Source organism: Nematolebias whitei, chromosome 1 (genome assembly GCF_014905685.2).
Source record: "Nematolebias whitei isolate Nwh7 chromosome 1, NemWhi1, whole genome shotgun sequence".
Lineage (NCBI taxonomy): Eukaryota > Metazoa > Chordata > Actinopteri > Cyprinodontiformes > Rivulidae > Nematolebias > Nematolebias whitei.
In genome coordinates, this window is record NC_056498.1 from 35,979,935 (window position 1) to 35,996,513 (window position 16,579).

The 16,579-nt window shown below is 39.5% G+C and overlaps 1 protein-coding gene across 1 annotated transcript in view; it reads right to left on the reverse strand.

Annotated features, from left to right (window-relative positions):
- Positions 1-11,938, reverse strand: part of hspa12b (heat shock protein 12B) — a 27,720-nt gene extending 15,782 nt beyond the window's left edge. The window contains exons 1-7 of the mRNA XM_037684100.1: positions 11,884-11,938; positions 9,221-9,284; positions 8,817-8,899; positions 6,917-7,041; positions 5,464-5,650; positions 5,200-5,304; positions 5,014-5,130 (exon numbers count right to left, since the gene is read on the reverse strand). Of these exons, the coding sequence (XP_037540028.1) occupies positions 5,014-5,130; positions 5,200-5,304; positions 5,464-5,650; positions 6,917-7,041; positions 8,817-8,899; positions 9,221-9,266 (663 nt within the window). The 5' untranslated portion in view covers positions 9,267-9,284; positions 11,884-11,938. The remainder of the gene's footprint in view (positions 1-5,013; positions 5,131-5,199; positions 5,305-5,463; positions 5,651-6,916; positions 7,042-8,816; positions 8,900-9,220; positions 9,285-11,883) is intronic.
- Between the last annotated feature and the right edge of the window lie 4,641 nt (positions 11,939-16,579).

Genomic DNA, 16,579 nt, shown 5'->3' on the forward strand with positions numbered 1-16,579 from the left:
GCATACTGATACAACTATCAGTGTTGGTACCTTGGCATACTGATACATACCATACCATACCATTTTATTTATAAAACACTTTAAACAGTGACAGGGCCAACCAAAGTGCTGTACAAACAGAAACAAACAGGCAAAGCACACAGCAACATATAACATATTGTAAAATCAAAATATAGAAACAAAATAATAGCACATAATAACATAATGATTAGCACAGTGTGATGCATACAAGATCAACACAAATCATACAGTGTTGAAAGCCAGAGAATAGTAGTGGGTTTTTAAGCGGGATTTAAAAACTGTGAGGGAGGGGGCCTGCCTGACAAGCAGAGGTAACTTATTCCAAAGTCTTGGGCCTGCGACAGAGAAGGCCCTGTCACCTATGCGCTTAAGACGGGTTCCTGGAACTGTGAGAAGCAACTGGTCCGCTGACCTCTGAGAATGCGGTGGGACATACGGCTGTAGCAGATCAGTGAGATAGGAGGGTGCAGAGCTGTTCAGTGATTTATAGACATACAAGAGTACAGGTGTCAGTATTGGTACCTTGGCATAACAATACAGGTGTTATCTGTATTGAGACACCACTACCAATTTATAATAAATATAAAGTTTGTCATTTAAAACTGTACAGTGCACCATGAAGAAATGAACGAAATTTTGTTTAATTTTTCCACAGCAGTGTAGGAGTACATACTTTACATTAATTTTATAGACTTTGGTGTTTAGAGCAGAAGATGCAATTCCTGTGTGGAAAGTAATGTTCTACCAATACCAGTAATGTTATACCGATGCAGTTGTCGGTATTGGTCTTGATATCAGCCTTAAATACTTGTAAAAAAAACCTTCCCAATACTCCGGAAAGTCGCGGTTCGACTCCCAGCCATTCCCACATGTCGTGGTGTGTGGGCGAGACACCCAATCCCCAATTGCTCCCCGGGCGCCTACAAGTTTAAGTCAACTTTATTGTCATTTCCATAACATGTGGTACATGAGGTGGAATGAAATTATGTACACAGGGTGCCAGTTAAACCCAAAAATAGCAAAATACAAAGTATAAAAGAAACAGTAAATAAGGATCCAAGATATACACCAAACAAATGCCAAACGGTACGCTAAAAGAGCCAAGATCACCAACAGTGTAAAACAATATGGCGTAACAACAGCAGCCTTATACATAGCTGCCCACTGCTCCACCTGGGTGTATCTCAGGTGTAATGGGTTAAATGCAGAGAACTAATTTTGCCAATGTATGGAAATATACAATGATATTCTCAGAATTCCCTTCCTTTCCCTTGTACTTGGTTCAAAAAAAAAAAAAAAAGAATTGGGACACCCATAAAAACCGATGATTTATTTTGACTATTTAGAATACAGTTTTTTCTGTGCTTGCACATTCTCTTCGTATGCAGTTTTCAATTTAAAATATACTTCTCAAAGATGAAGTTTTTTAATTTATTTTTGGTAGAGCCAGAAAAACAGAAAATGTATGTCGAAATGGGTTGGTGCTGGTGAACCCAGTGGTGCAGGCAGGCAAGCAAGGACTCAGAATGAAAATAGAATAACAAAATTATTTACAAAAACAAAAGAGCTGACAGGGCAGCAAAACAAACAGGGAATGATCAGGAGGTAGTCACAGAACATATAGGTCATCACCAGTGGACAGAAGACAATGCCAGGACAAGGAGTGAGACAAACAGACAGGCTTAAATATAGCAAACACCAATTAGACAAAGTCAAAACTCCTGTGAGTAATCACAGATGCCAAAGACAGAGATTGAGGATGCAAGACATAAACACAACACAAGATGGAGCCAAATACTAAAGAAACACAAACCCTATAAATATAGAAACAGAGGAGCAGGGGGATGCAGACATAAACACAACACCAGATGGGGCTAGACACCAGGGTCAAAAACCACAACTCCTACAATGTAGAGCTTTTCAGAAACAATGACGCAGCAGTCTGTTTCCACTTTGCATTCTCAAAACCCAAACAACAATGAAGCCGGTTTCTTTTAACCTCATCTGTCTCTTTAGACTTTAAACAAACTGGAAGGAAATTTTAAACAGTTCTATAAGAAAAACATATTTATCCAAGCTAACAAGGTTTATTCTCTGTATTTTAGGTAGACTGTGGCAGCCATCTTGAATTGGGTTAACTATAATTGGTAATAAGTTATACAGGTACATCCGATAATTGCTTTTTTGCAAATTTCATTAAATACTGTCCAGCGGTTCTAGAGATGTTTTGCTAACAAACAGGTACACAGGCAAAAACACCTCCTGCCGTTTCCCTCTGGCGGCTCAAAAAAAGTAGCTTCCATGTTCAAACGTTGCTTTTTCTCATCACGATTATACAAAGTAAGTCCCTGACTACACTTATATGGTTCACGACTGGATGGAGATGAGGAGAGGTTCAGGGGCTCAACTAAAAGAAGAAGGGGAGTTGAAGAACAGCTGCGCAGCATCAACACGTTGCAGGATGTAAACACAGAGTGAAAAATGTCAATAAGATGTAAACTTGACAAAAAGTTAATGATTCTCTGTCACGATGATGGATTTAATGGGGGAGGAAACTTATATAAGCATGAGTCCTGATGTTGGGAGTAAAGTTGAGAGGCAACAATGTGTGTGTGTGTGTGGGTGTGTGTGCAGGGCGGGGGTCTGCTCTCCACTTCCTGTGTTTGTACGCCGGTCCCCCTTATTGTTCACTCCTAATGACATCATCATCAGCAGGAAATGCACACGCCCCGACAGCCTCAACCCAAGAGCCAGCATTAAGTGTGCGTTTGCTTTTATCAGCGTGCATGCATCTGACTTTTTGCATATTAATCCAGGTGAGTGAGTAGCAGACGAAAGAAAATATTCGATTACTTCATCTGTGTGCGTGTTTGAGGCTCCAGACATGACGTGACGACTTGAACAGAAGGGAAATCAGTGTTTCTGTGTGTCCTGCAGACTCAAGACACTTTTACAAAAGTTAGCCCCGATGCGTTCTTGTGTGTGCTCGCGGTCTTTCTAAAAGTTCTTCTGTGCACAAAAGAGGGCGTGTTTTGGTGGGGAGGCGTATAAACAGAGAAGTAGTTCACTTCTGTAATCTGTCCGTGGATTGAAAATGATCCTTAATGGGAAAAATAATCAGACTTAATCTCACACTTTGTAGTTTTTCAACCTGTGTCTTCTCAACAAAAATATTCTCACTGGTTTCATGGTACAAGTTAGTCAAAGTACCATTTAGTTGGTATAGGTTAGTAAAAAATACACGCAAAAAATGGTATTCTTTGAACAGTGGACAACTGCAGCATGTTTGAAGATAATTAACTTTGAGAAATTACTTGCCCTGCAAAAACACTGTGTGCTAAATGACTGCTGAAATTAGTTGATGTTTGTTGAAGTGCACTAGCTAAAAGGAGCAAAGCACTTGTTAAAGGAAGAAAAATGCTAGCTAAAAGATAATAAAACACTGGCTAAAAGAAACAAAACAGTACAGTATATAAAAGCAGCTAAACATTAGCTAAAAGTAAAAAAAATCTAAATGCTAGCTAAAGGAAGCAAAAATGTTAACTAAAAACAGCAATCCATTGGTTAAAAGAAGCAAAACACTATTTAAAAACAGCAAAATACTAACTAAAAGCTAAAAGGAGTAGCTAAAGGTTAAAAGTTGCAAATGGCTAGCCCAAAGCTAAAAGTAAATGGTAGCTAAGAACTAAAATTAGCTTAAGAAGATCAAAACAGAACAAATATGCTATAAGGCAGCAGCTGAAATCGAGTTGTTAGAAGCACAACGTTAGTTAAAGCTAAAGTAGCAAAAGGTTTGCTAAAAGTAATAAAACTGTGGCTAAAAGTTGCAAAAGTCTAGCTAAAGCTAAAATTAGCATACAAATACAAAAATAAAGCCAGTGTGCTGAAACTTTTTTGCTCTGTTCAGGAGAACAATGTTTATAAAGGAAATGACATCATGCCATCTGTCAATCAATCCAGTAGGCGTGTCAGCAACTGACTTGTCCCAAAGTGAAACGCCCCTTACCTGCAGGAGCTCCTCCCCCTTTTCCTCCGACAACATTGTCGGGGTTTTGCATTACGAACGCTTTGCGGTCAGAGGGATTTTGTGAAAAATCATCAGAAAAAAATGTTTGAATGATGTCAGTGGGGAACATGCAATCCAGACAGTGTTACCCCGAGTGTTTAGACGACGTAATCCAGATTATTCCATTTCCAAAACCTAAACATAGAAATGGAAAAAATAGAAAAGATGGATAACAGCCGGAGGCCGACCTCATGATCAGCTGAATACAACAGTGATAAATGAGAACTACCACATGTTCATCTGTAGAAAGGAAACTGCAAGTAAATCTTCCATTTTTAGCCATAATTACATTGTATGCTTAAATGGTTAAATTAAATCTATTGTTTGTTTTGTGTGCGTTTTGTATGTAGATGTTGCAACTTCTGGTTGCATGAGTTTAATGTTTGTTTGCTATAACCAGTTAACACTAAAATGGTTTTGCACAAAGCATTTAATAGGTTGTGTAATGTAAAATGTACACTGAGTACATACTGAATTTCACCGTAAGGTAAAAATACTTCACCGAATGCTTCAGGTAGCGTCGTGAGCGTCACTATCTCTACCATTACATCTATGTTTGTATGTCGGAGGTTAGCTCACCCTGGATTTCATAATGTTAATTGAAGAAATAGTGTATTTCAGTACAACAATCATAAGTGACAGCACCCGTCTCCTGAATGAGCTGATCATTTTGATATGAGCGGCTAAAATAGCATAAAGTTTGCACACCTAGTAAGATGGCAAAAAACTTGTGAAACAAACGCAACGGGAAACAATGATGGAAATGCTGAATCGTCTATTAGTTTCAGAAATGCTGTCGAGGAAGCCTTCCCACACAAAAGCAGTTATTTTTGTTTAATTTAAGGAACAGCGCAAGCCTGACCTGAAAGCACAAGAGATGTGTAGGAGAGGTGTTTGTTCTCCGTGTCTGGATGTAATAGTCCTACCAGGTATGCAGCCTCTCTCATAAACTGCTTGGCAGGTTGTCTCCACACAGCAGGGACAGTAATCACCCATCTGATTTCCTCCCCCTCCAACACTGACGACGACTGGTCCTTCACCTCCTAAAACAGAACCTGGAGTCACCGCAACGCCTCGGTTCTTTGATCGTGGCGCCACGTTCGAGGCCTTACCTTCAGCGCGTGCTCTCTGAAGAAACGGAGGGCGTGAGCAAACACCTCGATCGCTCTCACCTTCCGACCATTAACTGCCTCCAGATCCGTCTCCATTGTCAGGTCCTGTAGCAAAAACGGTAACTTACATCGTGTGCCACCGTTGACCACAAACAGCCATAACTCTGCCATTTTCCCACCTAAGATGATATTTGTTCAAACTTTGGCATAAAAGACATGCGATATCCATTCTTTCAAGGCCTTTACGTCGAAAATGTTTCTTACACTTGTGCTGTGGATCTTCATTTTAAATTTATCAAAGTAAAGCCAGTGCTGGGCTTCCTCTGGATCCAAGTCGTGGTAGAAGTCTCTGGCTGCAAACCCAAAACTGTGGAACCTCAATTCGGGTGTCAGGAGCAGGCACGTTGGGCTCTTCTGATTGGCCACACCGGGGTCCCCACCCTCCCAGCGTCTGAAATGGTTTGGACACCCGCTTCGGATATTATCATCCATTAAATGGCCGTTATTAGTTATCATCCCCATACGTAGTGTTCAGACTGCCCCTCCTCTACCTCCTAGTAGGTTTTAAAGGTACGTTATAATCGCTGATAATACGGGCACATGGTTAAGTTTAGAGTCAGTGGTCTGGGTCAGGTGTAAGGTTAGGTTTAGGAAAAGGGTAACACAAATACACTTGCGATTTTACACGCGAGCCGCGATGCATATTATCAACCATAAAAACGTCACTTTAAACTTTCTAGGAGGTAGGAGGGAACAGTCTGAATTAGGGATACACAAGATTATCGGTATGGTATCGCTATCGGCCGATATTAGCGTTAAAGTTCAATAACGGACGTTCCATCAAAATAACTCACCGATATAAAAGGCGCTGTTTTTGTATGACAACCCAGTGACAAGGATGCCTGCAGCGCCAGCACAACGTGATGACGTCACGCGCGCCTACCTGATCTGATCACGGCGGAGAGGAAAAAGTAAAAACGCTGGCGTTGTAGGAGTTTTCTTTTAGTTGAGGATATCGGTTTCCGGAGATTTCTGGACTACGGTGAGCCTCGCTACATCATCCCCAGTCGGAGATATTTTTCCGACGTAGCCTTACCCGAGTCACAAGCCGTCATTTCTGACATAATTGAGAAGCGAATAGCCGATAGCACTTGGGTGAGTTTTACCACAGACATTTGGAAGTCATGTGTTAGCCCCGTTAGCAAGATTAATCTTACGGGACAATGATTAAACAAAAACTATGAACTTCATGCACAAGAGTGCAAAGGATCCCACACTGCGGCTAGGAACCCGGAACAAGCCTCCACAAGTGAGACAGCATCGCAGGTGACTGATGCTAATAAATAACATTTAACACGTTTCATTTAATATAAGTTAAAGTGCTATGCATATGGCTGTTACTGAATATATGTTACCAGCTCTTACAATTTTTATAGCAAATAAGCCTAAATAAGAGGGCTATGTTCTGACAAAGAAAAGTATGTTAAAAATATCGGTATCGGTTATTGGTCAAATAAGTTTTAACATATCGCCATATCGGATATCGGCCAAAAATCCAATATCGTGCATCCCTAGTCTGAACGCTACCTATGGGGATGATAACAATTAATAACTTCAATTTAATGGACTGATAACATCCAAAGCCATTGGTTTGGAAGGGTTTGGAAACAAACAAAACCGTGTGTAATGGAAAAAAAAAAAGGAATCGGAGTCTTACTTCATCATGTGTATGGCTTCGGAGTCCTCCGTGAAGCTGAATGCGTAGCCACTGGAGGTTGTCCCAAAGTCTATTGCCACAACAACGGAAAATGGACAGGCCATCCTGGGTCTGACCTCCACCCTCTGTGAAAGAAATAAAATAAGATTTTGCATACAATCGCACAACACTTTGGTTTATGAGCAAATATTTTGAACGCATATAGTACAGACATGCGTCTCGCAACCTTTCAACATTTCCTATAGGAAACATTAAATTGGGCTTATGTTGTTTATTTTAGTCCTTATCTGCACAGCTGATCTTCCATTTGTAAGGTATATTTATTGTCTTACTATTAGCAGATTTACACATACCTGCAGACTGTTTCTTATAATATGGCACTCTTTTGCCTGTGCTTAATGCAAATCAAACTGGCTCAATTATTTGTTGGCCACTTTGTTTCTCCCCAGAAACCCAAACAACAATGGAGCCGTTTTCAGTTTTGTGTGTGGATCATGTCTCGTTTTATCTTGACCCTGTTGCTTTGAGATTTTCATCATGTAATGAATTGTTAACAACAAAAAGAAAACCGTATTAAAAAAAAAGAATTTAAGGAGAATTTCTACCTAAGTCATTATTGTTTTTTCTCGCTTTACACCAACTAGCAACCCCAGTAACTAAAATAGCATATACCAGTGATCTTCCTAACCAACATCTAAAGTAAAATTTTATAAAGATATTATAACAGGTCTGTCTTCAGAAATAATCCTTTTTATTTCTAATCCTAACTGTCTTTGAAATTGACCATTTGTCTTTGCAAGCTGCTCTAACAGTGGGAAATCCCTTCATATAATGTTTGGCATCATTGTGAAGCTTAGCCATCCCCCTTTTGAAATATAAGAGTGGAATTACCTATGACATCTTGCCGGACCAATGAAAATTGAGTTTTTAAACCAGCCCTTGCATAAACAAAACTAGCTTGTTGCTACCCAGATGATAAATCACCTAAGTTATATATACCGTATTTTTTGGATTATAAGGCACACTTAAAATCCTTTAATTTTCTCAAAAAATGACCGTAAGCCTTATGTATTAACTCTCGTTGTGCTTAATGACCTCAAACTGATTTTAAGTGGTTATTGTGAATGAGTTGAATCAAGTTTGACTTGTCTGCTTGTTTTGCTTAATGCACCTTATAATCCTCCTTATAGTCAAAAAATGGTATATATATATATATATATATATATATATAATTATATATCATTTTTAAGCTTTTGAGCTGGATAATTTAACAATAGGCTACTATTAACTAAATATTGAAAAGTCCTCATTGTGACTCATTTTTCCAGCACGGATCACATGAAAACAGAAAAATTATTAGTTTCTAATAATATCTGAAATACTGAAGATGTGAACTTTAACATGCTAAATGGGTGAATTATGGAAGTTAAAACCGTATATTGTAAAAAAAAAAAAAAAAAAACTTACATCCATGGGGTTAATTAATTCATGACGGCTAAAGTGAGAATGTTTGTGTTTTAGCTCGTTGTTGCTTTAGCACAATGTAGCTACTGTTAGCATGTTTGTAGCTACAAAGTAGAGTGCCTAAAACAATTTGTTCACATTTCTAAACATTGTAAAGTGAACAAAGTATTGTGAGTGATTATTTCCATATATAAAAACAGAAAGAAATTATGTGTGACACTGTTTTATTTATGCAAGGGGAAGAACTAGCGGCTCAGCAACAACTTGTCCACTCTGCATTTTCGGCTGCAGGCTAGTTATTCATTTGAGGCGTATTTCTGACGGTAGGCTGTATTTAAAGTCTTATTACAAACCACTAATGACAGCTGGAAGCTCTATATAAAGGTAATAAGCAGAAAGTGGACTGAGGGAGTGTCTGTGGTGGCGTTAAAATCACCGGTGAAGGCGAGGGTGTGAGCGGCGTGATGCTGCAGTCACTTCTGGCTGTGGCAGGCGAGGACGGCGTGGATCCATTTTCACCTGAAAATGCAAAAAAAAAAGGGTAAAAAGGTAAGAAATAAGGGTAGAATAACACCAAAATGATCAGAAATGCCAAAATGTGTCCCAACTGACATCAATGATGAGGGAAAAAAAGCGTTTTCAAGTAATTGTGGTAAAAAAAACACAGTTTCCTCCAGCTGGGATTGTGTTTGTAATAAACAGGAATCTAAATGAGTTATGTTCCCAAGTGGGAGAGGAGCATGCAGAGGTCAGCAGCATGCTCTCGCTACAAAGATAAGGAAAGAGAAGGGAGTTATTCGGACCAGGTTGCTACAGTTTATGTATTGGTGCGTGCATTACCTGGTATCTGCAGGTTTTTAGGCTCAGGCTGCACCTCGTCAGCCATCTTTACCGGAGCCAGGGTCTGCAGAGGAATCACACTTTCACATCAAAAACTGCACACACTGCGCTGAAAAACACAGCTTTGTGCCTCAAACCTGAACAGCATAGCTGTGATGCGTTTTTTATCAGCTGAAATCGACTACAAATTCACAGCTGTTGGACGTAAGGGCGCGGCGGGTGCTGCAGCACCCACTGACGAAAGCTGGAGGGCATGCATGCCCAACACATTTTAAAGTATTCAAGCAAAAAATGAAAGAAAGCAGATTTAATTGGAGCTGTGTATGTTTAAATTACAATATTTACAATATTAAGAGACAGTCCAACTGAATGAAACGCGTGATCTCACAATGTTGGCTGAAATCACACACATTATTTTTAGGATTTGACTAAAACAGCTATACCTTTGTCATTTCTCAGCACAAGATGTTCTTCTTTTAACCATCACAAATTTAAATAGAGGAATTGCATTTCTTGCTAAATGCTGTGTGAATGCTTATTGCAAAAGAACTTGCTGAAAAATTGCTTAAATTAACTAAAAACACGCTGAAATGTAGCTGAAATAGCAGAACAAGCTTAAATTAGCAGAAGAAAGCAGAAAGAACTTTGCTGAAATAGGTTTAAATAAGCAGAAATTAGAACAAAATGTAGGAAATTAGCTTAAAAAAATCTGAAATTAGCAAAAAAATAGCTGAAAGGTAGCTGAAAATGCATAAAGAAGTTTAAACTACCAAAAGGAAGTGGAAAGAGCTGAAATGAGCTAAACATTTGGAATTAGTTGAAAAGGCTAACATTAACATAAAAACAGCTAAATAGTAGCTGAAAGAGCGGGAAAAAATGAAACTAGCAGGAAAAAAGCTGAAAGGAGCACTACAAGCTGAAATTAGCAGAAAGACATTAAATAGGCTGAAAATGACCAATACTTGAATTTATCTGAAAACAGCCAAAATTAGCTAAAAAGTAGCTGAAAAGGTAAAATAAGGTTAAATTAGCAGAAAAAAAGCAGAAAGAATACGTTTGTCCAAATAGATTGAAGGAAGCCAAAATGAGCACAAAAAAGTGGAAATTTTCAGGAAAAGAAATGAAATTAGTAACAACGAAAGAAAAAAAAGCTGAAAAGTAGCTAAAAAGGCAGAAAGAAGATAAAATTACAAGGATAGAGAACATTTTTGCTCAACTAGGCTTAAAAAAGTTGAAATTGGTGCATAAAATGTGGAATTAGCTGAAAAAGCTTAAATTTGCATAAGCTATAAAGAAGTTGAAATAGTAGAAAAAGCTGAAACTTTCAGAAATAAGCTGAAAGGAGCAGAACAAGCTGAAATTTTCAGAAAGGAGTTTGAAGAAGCTCAAAAATGTTGTAGTTAGCAGAAAGGATCTGATAGGAGCACAAAACAGCTGAAAAACAGCTGAAAGTAGCTGAAAAAAGTTTGAATTTGCACAAAGAAGCTGAAAGAAGCTGAAGCAGATCAAAATGTGAAAGGAGCAGTAAAAGGTTGTAAACAGAGCAAAAGATTTTAAGGAGGTAAAATGAGCTCAATTCATTTTCTACGAGAAAAAAGTGGCAAAAAAGGCTAAAAATATTTCAAAAAGCTAAAGTTGCACCAATACTAAACGTCGTAGCAGGATTGTCCTGAAAGAGCTGAATGTTTTGATTTATGATTTGCTGAAACAGCTTGAAAACTGCGGGACGAGAAATGCAGTGGAAAACGTCTGGAAGAAAAACGGCTCATGGTGAGAATGCTTCATAAACATTCACACAATTAATCCACTGCTTGAAAACCAAACAAAGGTGAACAGATCAGCTGTGATTGTAGTTTTACCGATGACTGTCCAAAAATATTCAGCACATTTTAAACATCTGTATTCAGAGACAGTCAGAGTGCATTTCACTGCAAATAAGTAGTTTGTATAAGTGTTTAGAGCCAAACACATCACAACCCCCAACTGAAACCCTTGGCCATGTCCCCAATTCTCTCAAGTGGAAAAAATATGAATAGAAACATCGTTTTATGCTTAAAATTCATACCGGTAAATATTTTCCATTGATTGGGTATTTCAAATGTTTTGGACTGTTTCTAATGTTTTAAAACAGCCGACGGGTCCTGGATCTTTGTGCGTTCAGGGTTTTAAGCAACAGGTGCAATGAAACAAATCTGTCTCTTCTCACGCAACACGAGGGGCTCACTTGTGAATAAAAGAAGCAAAAGTCACTTTGACGTGTTTTATTGTGCACTCACTTGTGCACAAACGGTTAAAGCTTGCATTTATTCATGAAGCACACATCAGCTTTCCTGTCCAGCTGTTTGATGATCAAACCAGAGACAAACTGAGACTTCTTCTTCTCATCCCTCATCAATCTTTGCAAACTCAATGTGCTGTGGGTGATTTATACGTCTGAGCCTTTCTGCTCTTTACTTCTGACATAGATCTCTGTCTGAGTTTTATGAAAAATGTGTTTTTTTGTGCATTTTAACAGAACAAGTGTTGCAAAACACAACAAATATAACGTTTAAATTGCTTTTCCTTTTACCTAAAAGGACAAGAATTATTTTATTTCTCTGCAAACTAATGAACCATTGAGTCTTTGCTGCCAATCACGCAATCATTAGTCCGAGTTTACTCACCACTTGAAGCTTTTTGACTGAAAGGAGAAGAATTCCCAAACGATGGAAGTCTGCAAACTCCGAATCAGCCTCCAGGGAGAAAGAGGAGGGAGAGAAGGAAAACTGTTGCTGCTGGATACAAGAGGATGCTTCTCTACATAAAACCCTGCAAAAATGTTTTAAAAAAAAACAAGCTTCCTAGCTGCTGTGCAAAGTTTCCCGTAACCAGAATGCACAAACCTGCAGAGACATAAAGAAAAAAAAAAAAACTGCAAGAAAAAAGTTCTTTTCTTTTGTTTTATTCTCCCAGTGGAGTTCTGATTGTCTCTCTGCAGCCGAACGTTTCGTCTTTCTGCTTTGCAAATGAATGTCAGAGGGAAAAGTGGTGACTCACACACACTCACACACACACACACACACTGTACTGCAGGAGTGGGAGGGTTGTGACAGCACATGAGTGTGTGTGTGTGTGTGGGGGGGGATTTACCTCGCTGGGATCAAGCTGAGGGTGGAGTAATTTACTGTTTTACCCTGATTGAGTCACGCTGCCCTCCTGCTTTCCTCCTCCACATCCACCAGTTTAAATGGGGACTGCCCAGTATAAGGCAGCACCTATTATTATCCACCTGACAAGGGTTTCTTAACTTTATACCTTACTCTTCCGTCAACTTGAACGCAGCCCAAACCTCAATGTGTACCCCGACAAATCTTAGATCAAAAGCACCGGCTCAATACCGTGATGTGTGCGATCACGTTTATTGGTGTTTCGAGTTACCACGGCAACGTCATTTGCCATTTCTATTAGTAATTTTTTTGTATTTTTCATAGACTCTGGTTGCAAATCAAATAACCAAGATGGGCACCTGGGCTCAAAAGGAAAATGAACTGTAAATCAGCCACGTTTAGAGACGTCGAGCTGAAATTTGGTGAGGTGGAAGCTGAGAGCAATAAATAACAAATTTAAAAAAATTCAAGATGGCCACCAAAGCTCAATTTAAATGGTTGTAACTCAGCTATTTTTACACATATTGAGATGAAATTTGGTGTCGTTAGATGAGAACGTTACCCAACACATACTGAATCGAAATCAAAAATCCAAGATGGCCACCATAGCTTAACTGAAAAAAAAGTCTATAACGCTTTGATTTTTTTTGTTTGTTGCCATTTTAAGCTGAAATTTAGTATAGTGGTAGCAGAGGGCAAACACGAACACGTACTGTCAAATCTAAATTTTAAATGGCCGCCCCGTGGCAGTCCCCGTCAAAGTTTCTCCAGGAACTTTCGCTAGCTCTTCCCGTCTTCACCTCTCCTCCTCTTCTTTATTAATAAATCTTACTCACTTTTCTCTCCGTCATCCTTCGTGTGTTTACGTTGCATTTTCTCCTCGTTGCAGACGAAAGGTGCGTTAGACCAAACTGAGCATAACGATGAACTTACCTCCGCTGCTCTTTTCATAGAATAGTCTTCTGAGTGATTTACAGAAGGCAACAACACACGTGTCAGTACCAACGTGTAAATGGAAACAGAAAACAGGTGACGAGACATTTGTGCTTAATTTCTTGACATATATCAGCGTTATAACTAAACCATGAACCTTGTGAAGCTAAGTAAGATCAAACTTTATTGGCAAAACTTCCAGCAAGACATTTTGTGCTTCAAAATATTACAGCTGATTTTTTTGTCCCTTTTTAACTCCTTAGTTTAGATTTTTACAAATAAGCTTATGTGGAATAGTCTTTGTCAGTGCAATAATCAGTATCTTACCTGCAACAGACAGAGAGAGAGAGCGAGAGAGAAAGAAAACACTGTTGAATAAACATCTTCCTTTATAAAAACTTTTAAAGTCACACTGAAACAGAGAAAATGATCCTAAATGATGTAATGACTACGCCGAGCCTGCATGTGGCGCTGTCAGGAAAATACACCAAAAACAGGAAACAAGGCGTAAACACAAGGCAAAAGGACAAGAATGGTAAAATAAGCTGAATTATTTCTATGGACTGACAACACATTTATTCTGTTTTGTGTCACATTAAACCACAAGACAACAAAGTGCAGGACAGTGGTGACTGGGAGTCGTCTCAGTTCAAATATATGGACATACTGGACATTTGTCCCTCGTTAGAGACATACCGTATTTTAGGTGGACTTCAAATCCTTTAAATTTCTCAAAAATCGAGAGTGAGCCTTATAATCCGAAACATCCGATAATAAACGAGAAACGACTGGAGGGAAGCATTTTCTTCACAATGTTCAAAGGATAAACTTCCCATGAGGTTTCTTATTTTCAGCAACATGTGCTTGAGTTTTGTTGACAGTTCAGTAAAATAATAAAACCTTTTTGGTTTTAGAGTAACTGGTGTAGTAATATGAACTTATTGGGACTATGTTGTCATTCATGAACCTTGTTTGTTTGCCCATTGAAGTTTCAAGGAACTTTAAATTAATGTTTGCTGTAGGTGAACAAACTGCCATCTGTGACACAAACACAAGCATCTAGTCCAGCGCTACTCAACTGGTGGCCCGGGGGCCAAATCAGGCCCACAGGTGTGCTCAGTTTGGCCCAACAATGGGTCCATTTTTAAACTAAACTAGATTTTAAATCATAAAACAGCCTTACTTAATGGGAATTACAGCGGGATATCCGGCCCCTAAACTCTTAGCTTTCAGTAACTGTACCCCCCCACCCCCGAGCAATTTAGTTGAACAGCCCTGATCTAGTCTATTATTGTTGTTACATCTGTCTTGCTTGGGGTCGTAAGTTAGAGGTGGGGCTATGACATCATCATTTTCAAAAGGTTCCGTATTTGCTGTCCACATGAACACACAGTTTCAACTAGTTCCCCCCCCCCCCCCCCCCAGTCTAAAAGTTTCATTTGGGGGCTTGTTATTTACCATTTTCATGTGGACACATGCTGACATAATAAAAAACACTTGTGTTCCCATGTAGACCAGAATAAACACTGAAGCCTCTTTTTTTTTTACTACTTCCTGTTTGCATGGCAGACTCTTGTGGCTGGTTTGGTGTGAAGTGATTGTGTTGACTTACAGTGACTTTTAGGCCGAAGGAGGGTTCTATCACTACAAGATCATTCTGACAAATCTGCTGCAGGTAAGATACTGATGACTCATGATCCCATTAAGAAAAAAATCCAAACTTTTCTCTTAAGCAAAGAAACTTGGGATTGTTTCACTGGAAATCACGGCGTTTCTCTTCTGACTTTTGTTTTCTTATGTCCATGTGTGTGTTTGTGTTAGATCTTGAGGCCCTCTCCGAGACTGCGGGGATCTGATTTCTCTCCACTGGAGCTGTGATTGAAAGCATACATTAACCCCCAGCGCTCACACACACACAGAGTGGGACGAACTCACCCCACTCACATGGACAGAGGAAGCCAGGCCTCTTGAGTATGTGACAGAAAATGCCTCAGGTACACACACATGTTCACGTACACTTCGAGTCCTGTCAGATTTCCAAATCGAATTAGTGTGTGTGTGTCTGGAAGCCATTACCTGGCACAGTGATGACCAAAAACCAAGGGGCCCCTTACAGATCCTGCCATCACCTCCTTTTTTCTCCTCTTATTGCCTCCTTTATAGCTCCCATGCATCTGTCTTTTGCCACTTGTGTGCTAACATTTATTACTTTGTCACATTTTTAGGACTTTGACTCTATTAATTCCTGGCGTGGACCCATTGGTGCAGGTCCTCCGTCGGGGACGCCCTTCTTCGTTCAGACGCAGGAAACTCGGCGCAGGAAGAGCGGGTCAGGTGACAGGAAAGAACCCCCTGTTGCTACATTCCTTTCATGAATTCAACTTTATCTCTGGGACCCTGGAAGTCCTCGAGCAACGGAAACACACCCATTACGTACGACACACAAGCATGCGTGCAAACGCGCACATTTCCCCGCCGCTCCTTTAAATAGTCCAAAATGTCAACAGAAGCCTGAATGAGAACGTCCCAGGATGGCCCCACTGCTGATACGAGCCACAAACCGTTCTCTCATGATCAAATGGTTTTTAATTGGATTTAGATGGTTGGAAATGTACGCTTTAGTGGATTAAAACCGTGCTCTCTTCATATTTTCTGCTTTATTTAGAAACGTGTGTGCTTATGAAATCAGCATCTTCCTCCTCCACCAGTTTTCTGGAGTGTAAAATCTACTGGAAATATCCTTTCTGCATACTTCTCACAACCAGTTTTTACATTTATGTAGCCCCGTATCGTGATGCTTCCACCACAGGACCCAGTAAAGAAAAAAACAACAAAGAAATCTTATCATACTTTAGTTTAATTTGCTTTGTTGCAAAACAGCAACATTTTTTCCCCTTTTGGTTACAACTAAAACATCCACCTTTGACGACCGTATTTTCCGCCGTATAAGTCACAAATTTTTGCATACATTTGCAAGTCCTGCAACTTATACACCAAAGCGACTGATATACATTTTTACCCGTATTTATAATCCAATTTTTGGCTGAGATTTGACGATTTCATTCATTCCAGCATGGAAAATATTGAACACTACCATTTCCAGCCACTGGGGGTCCTCGACTAATATGGCAAGTGTCTCACTAATAGGTAAAAGTGGCTATTAATGAGACACTTGGCTTGCCATACAAACCACCTTCGTCTCGCTTCAGAACTCCTGGAACAAACGTTAAATCAGCTGCATTTCGCCGCGCCGTCCAGGCGAAATTCAGTTGATTTGACC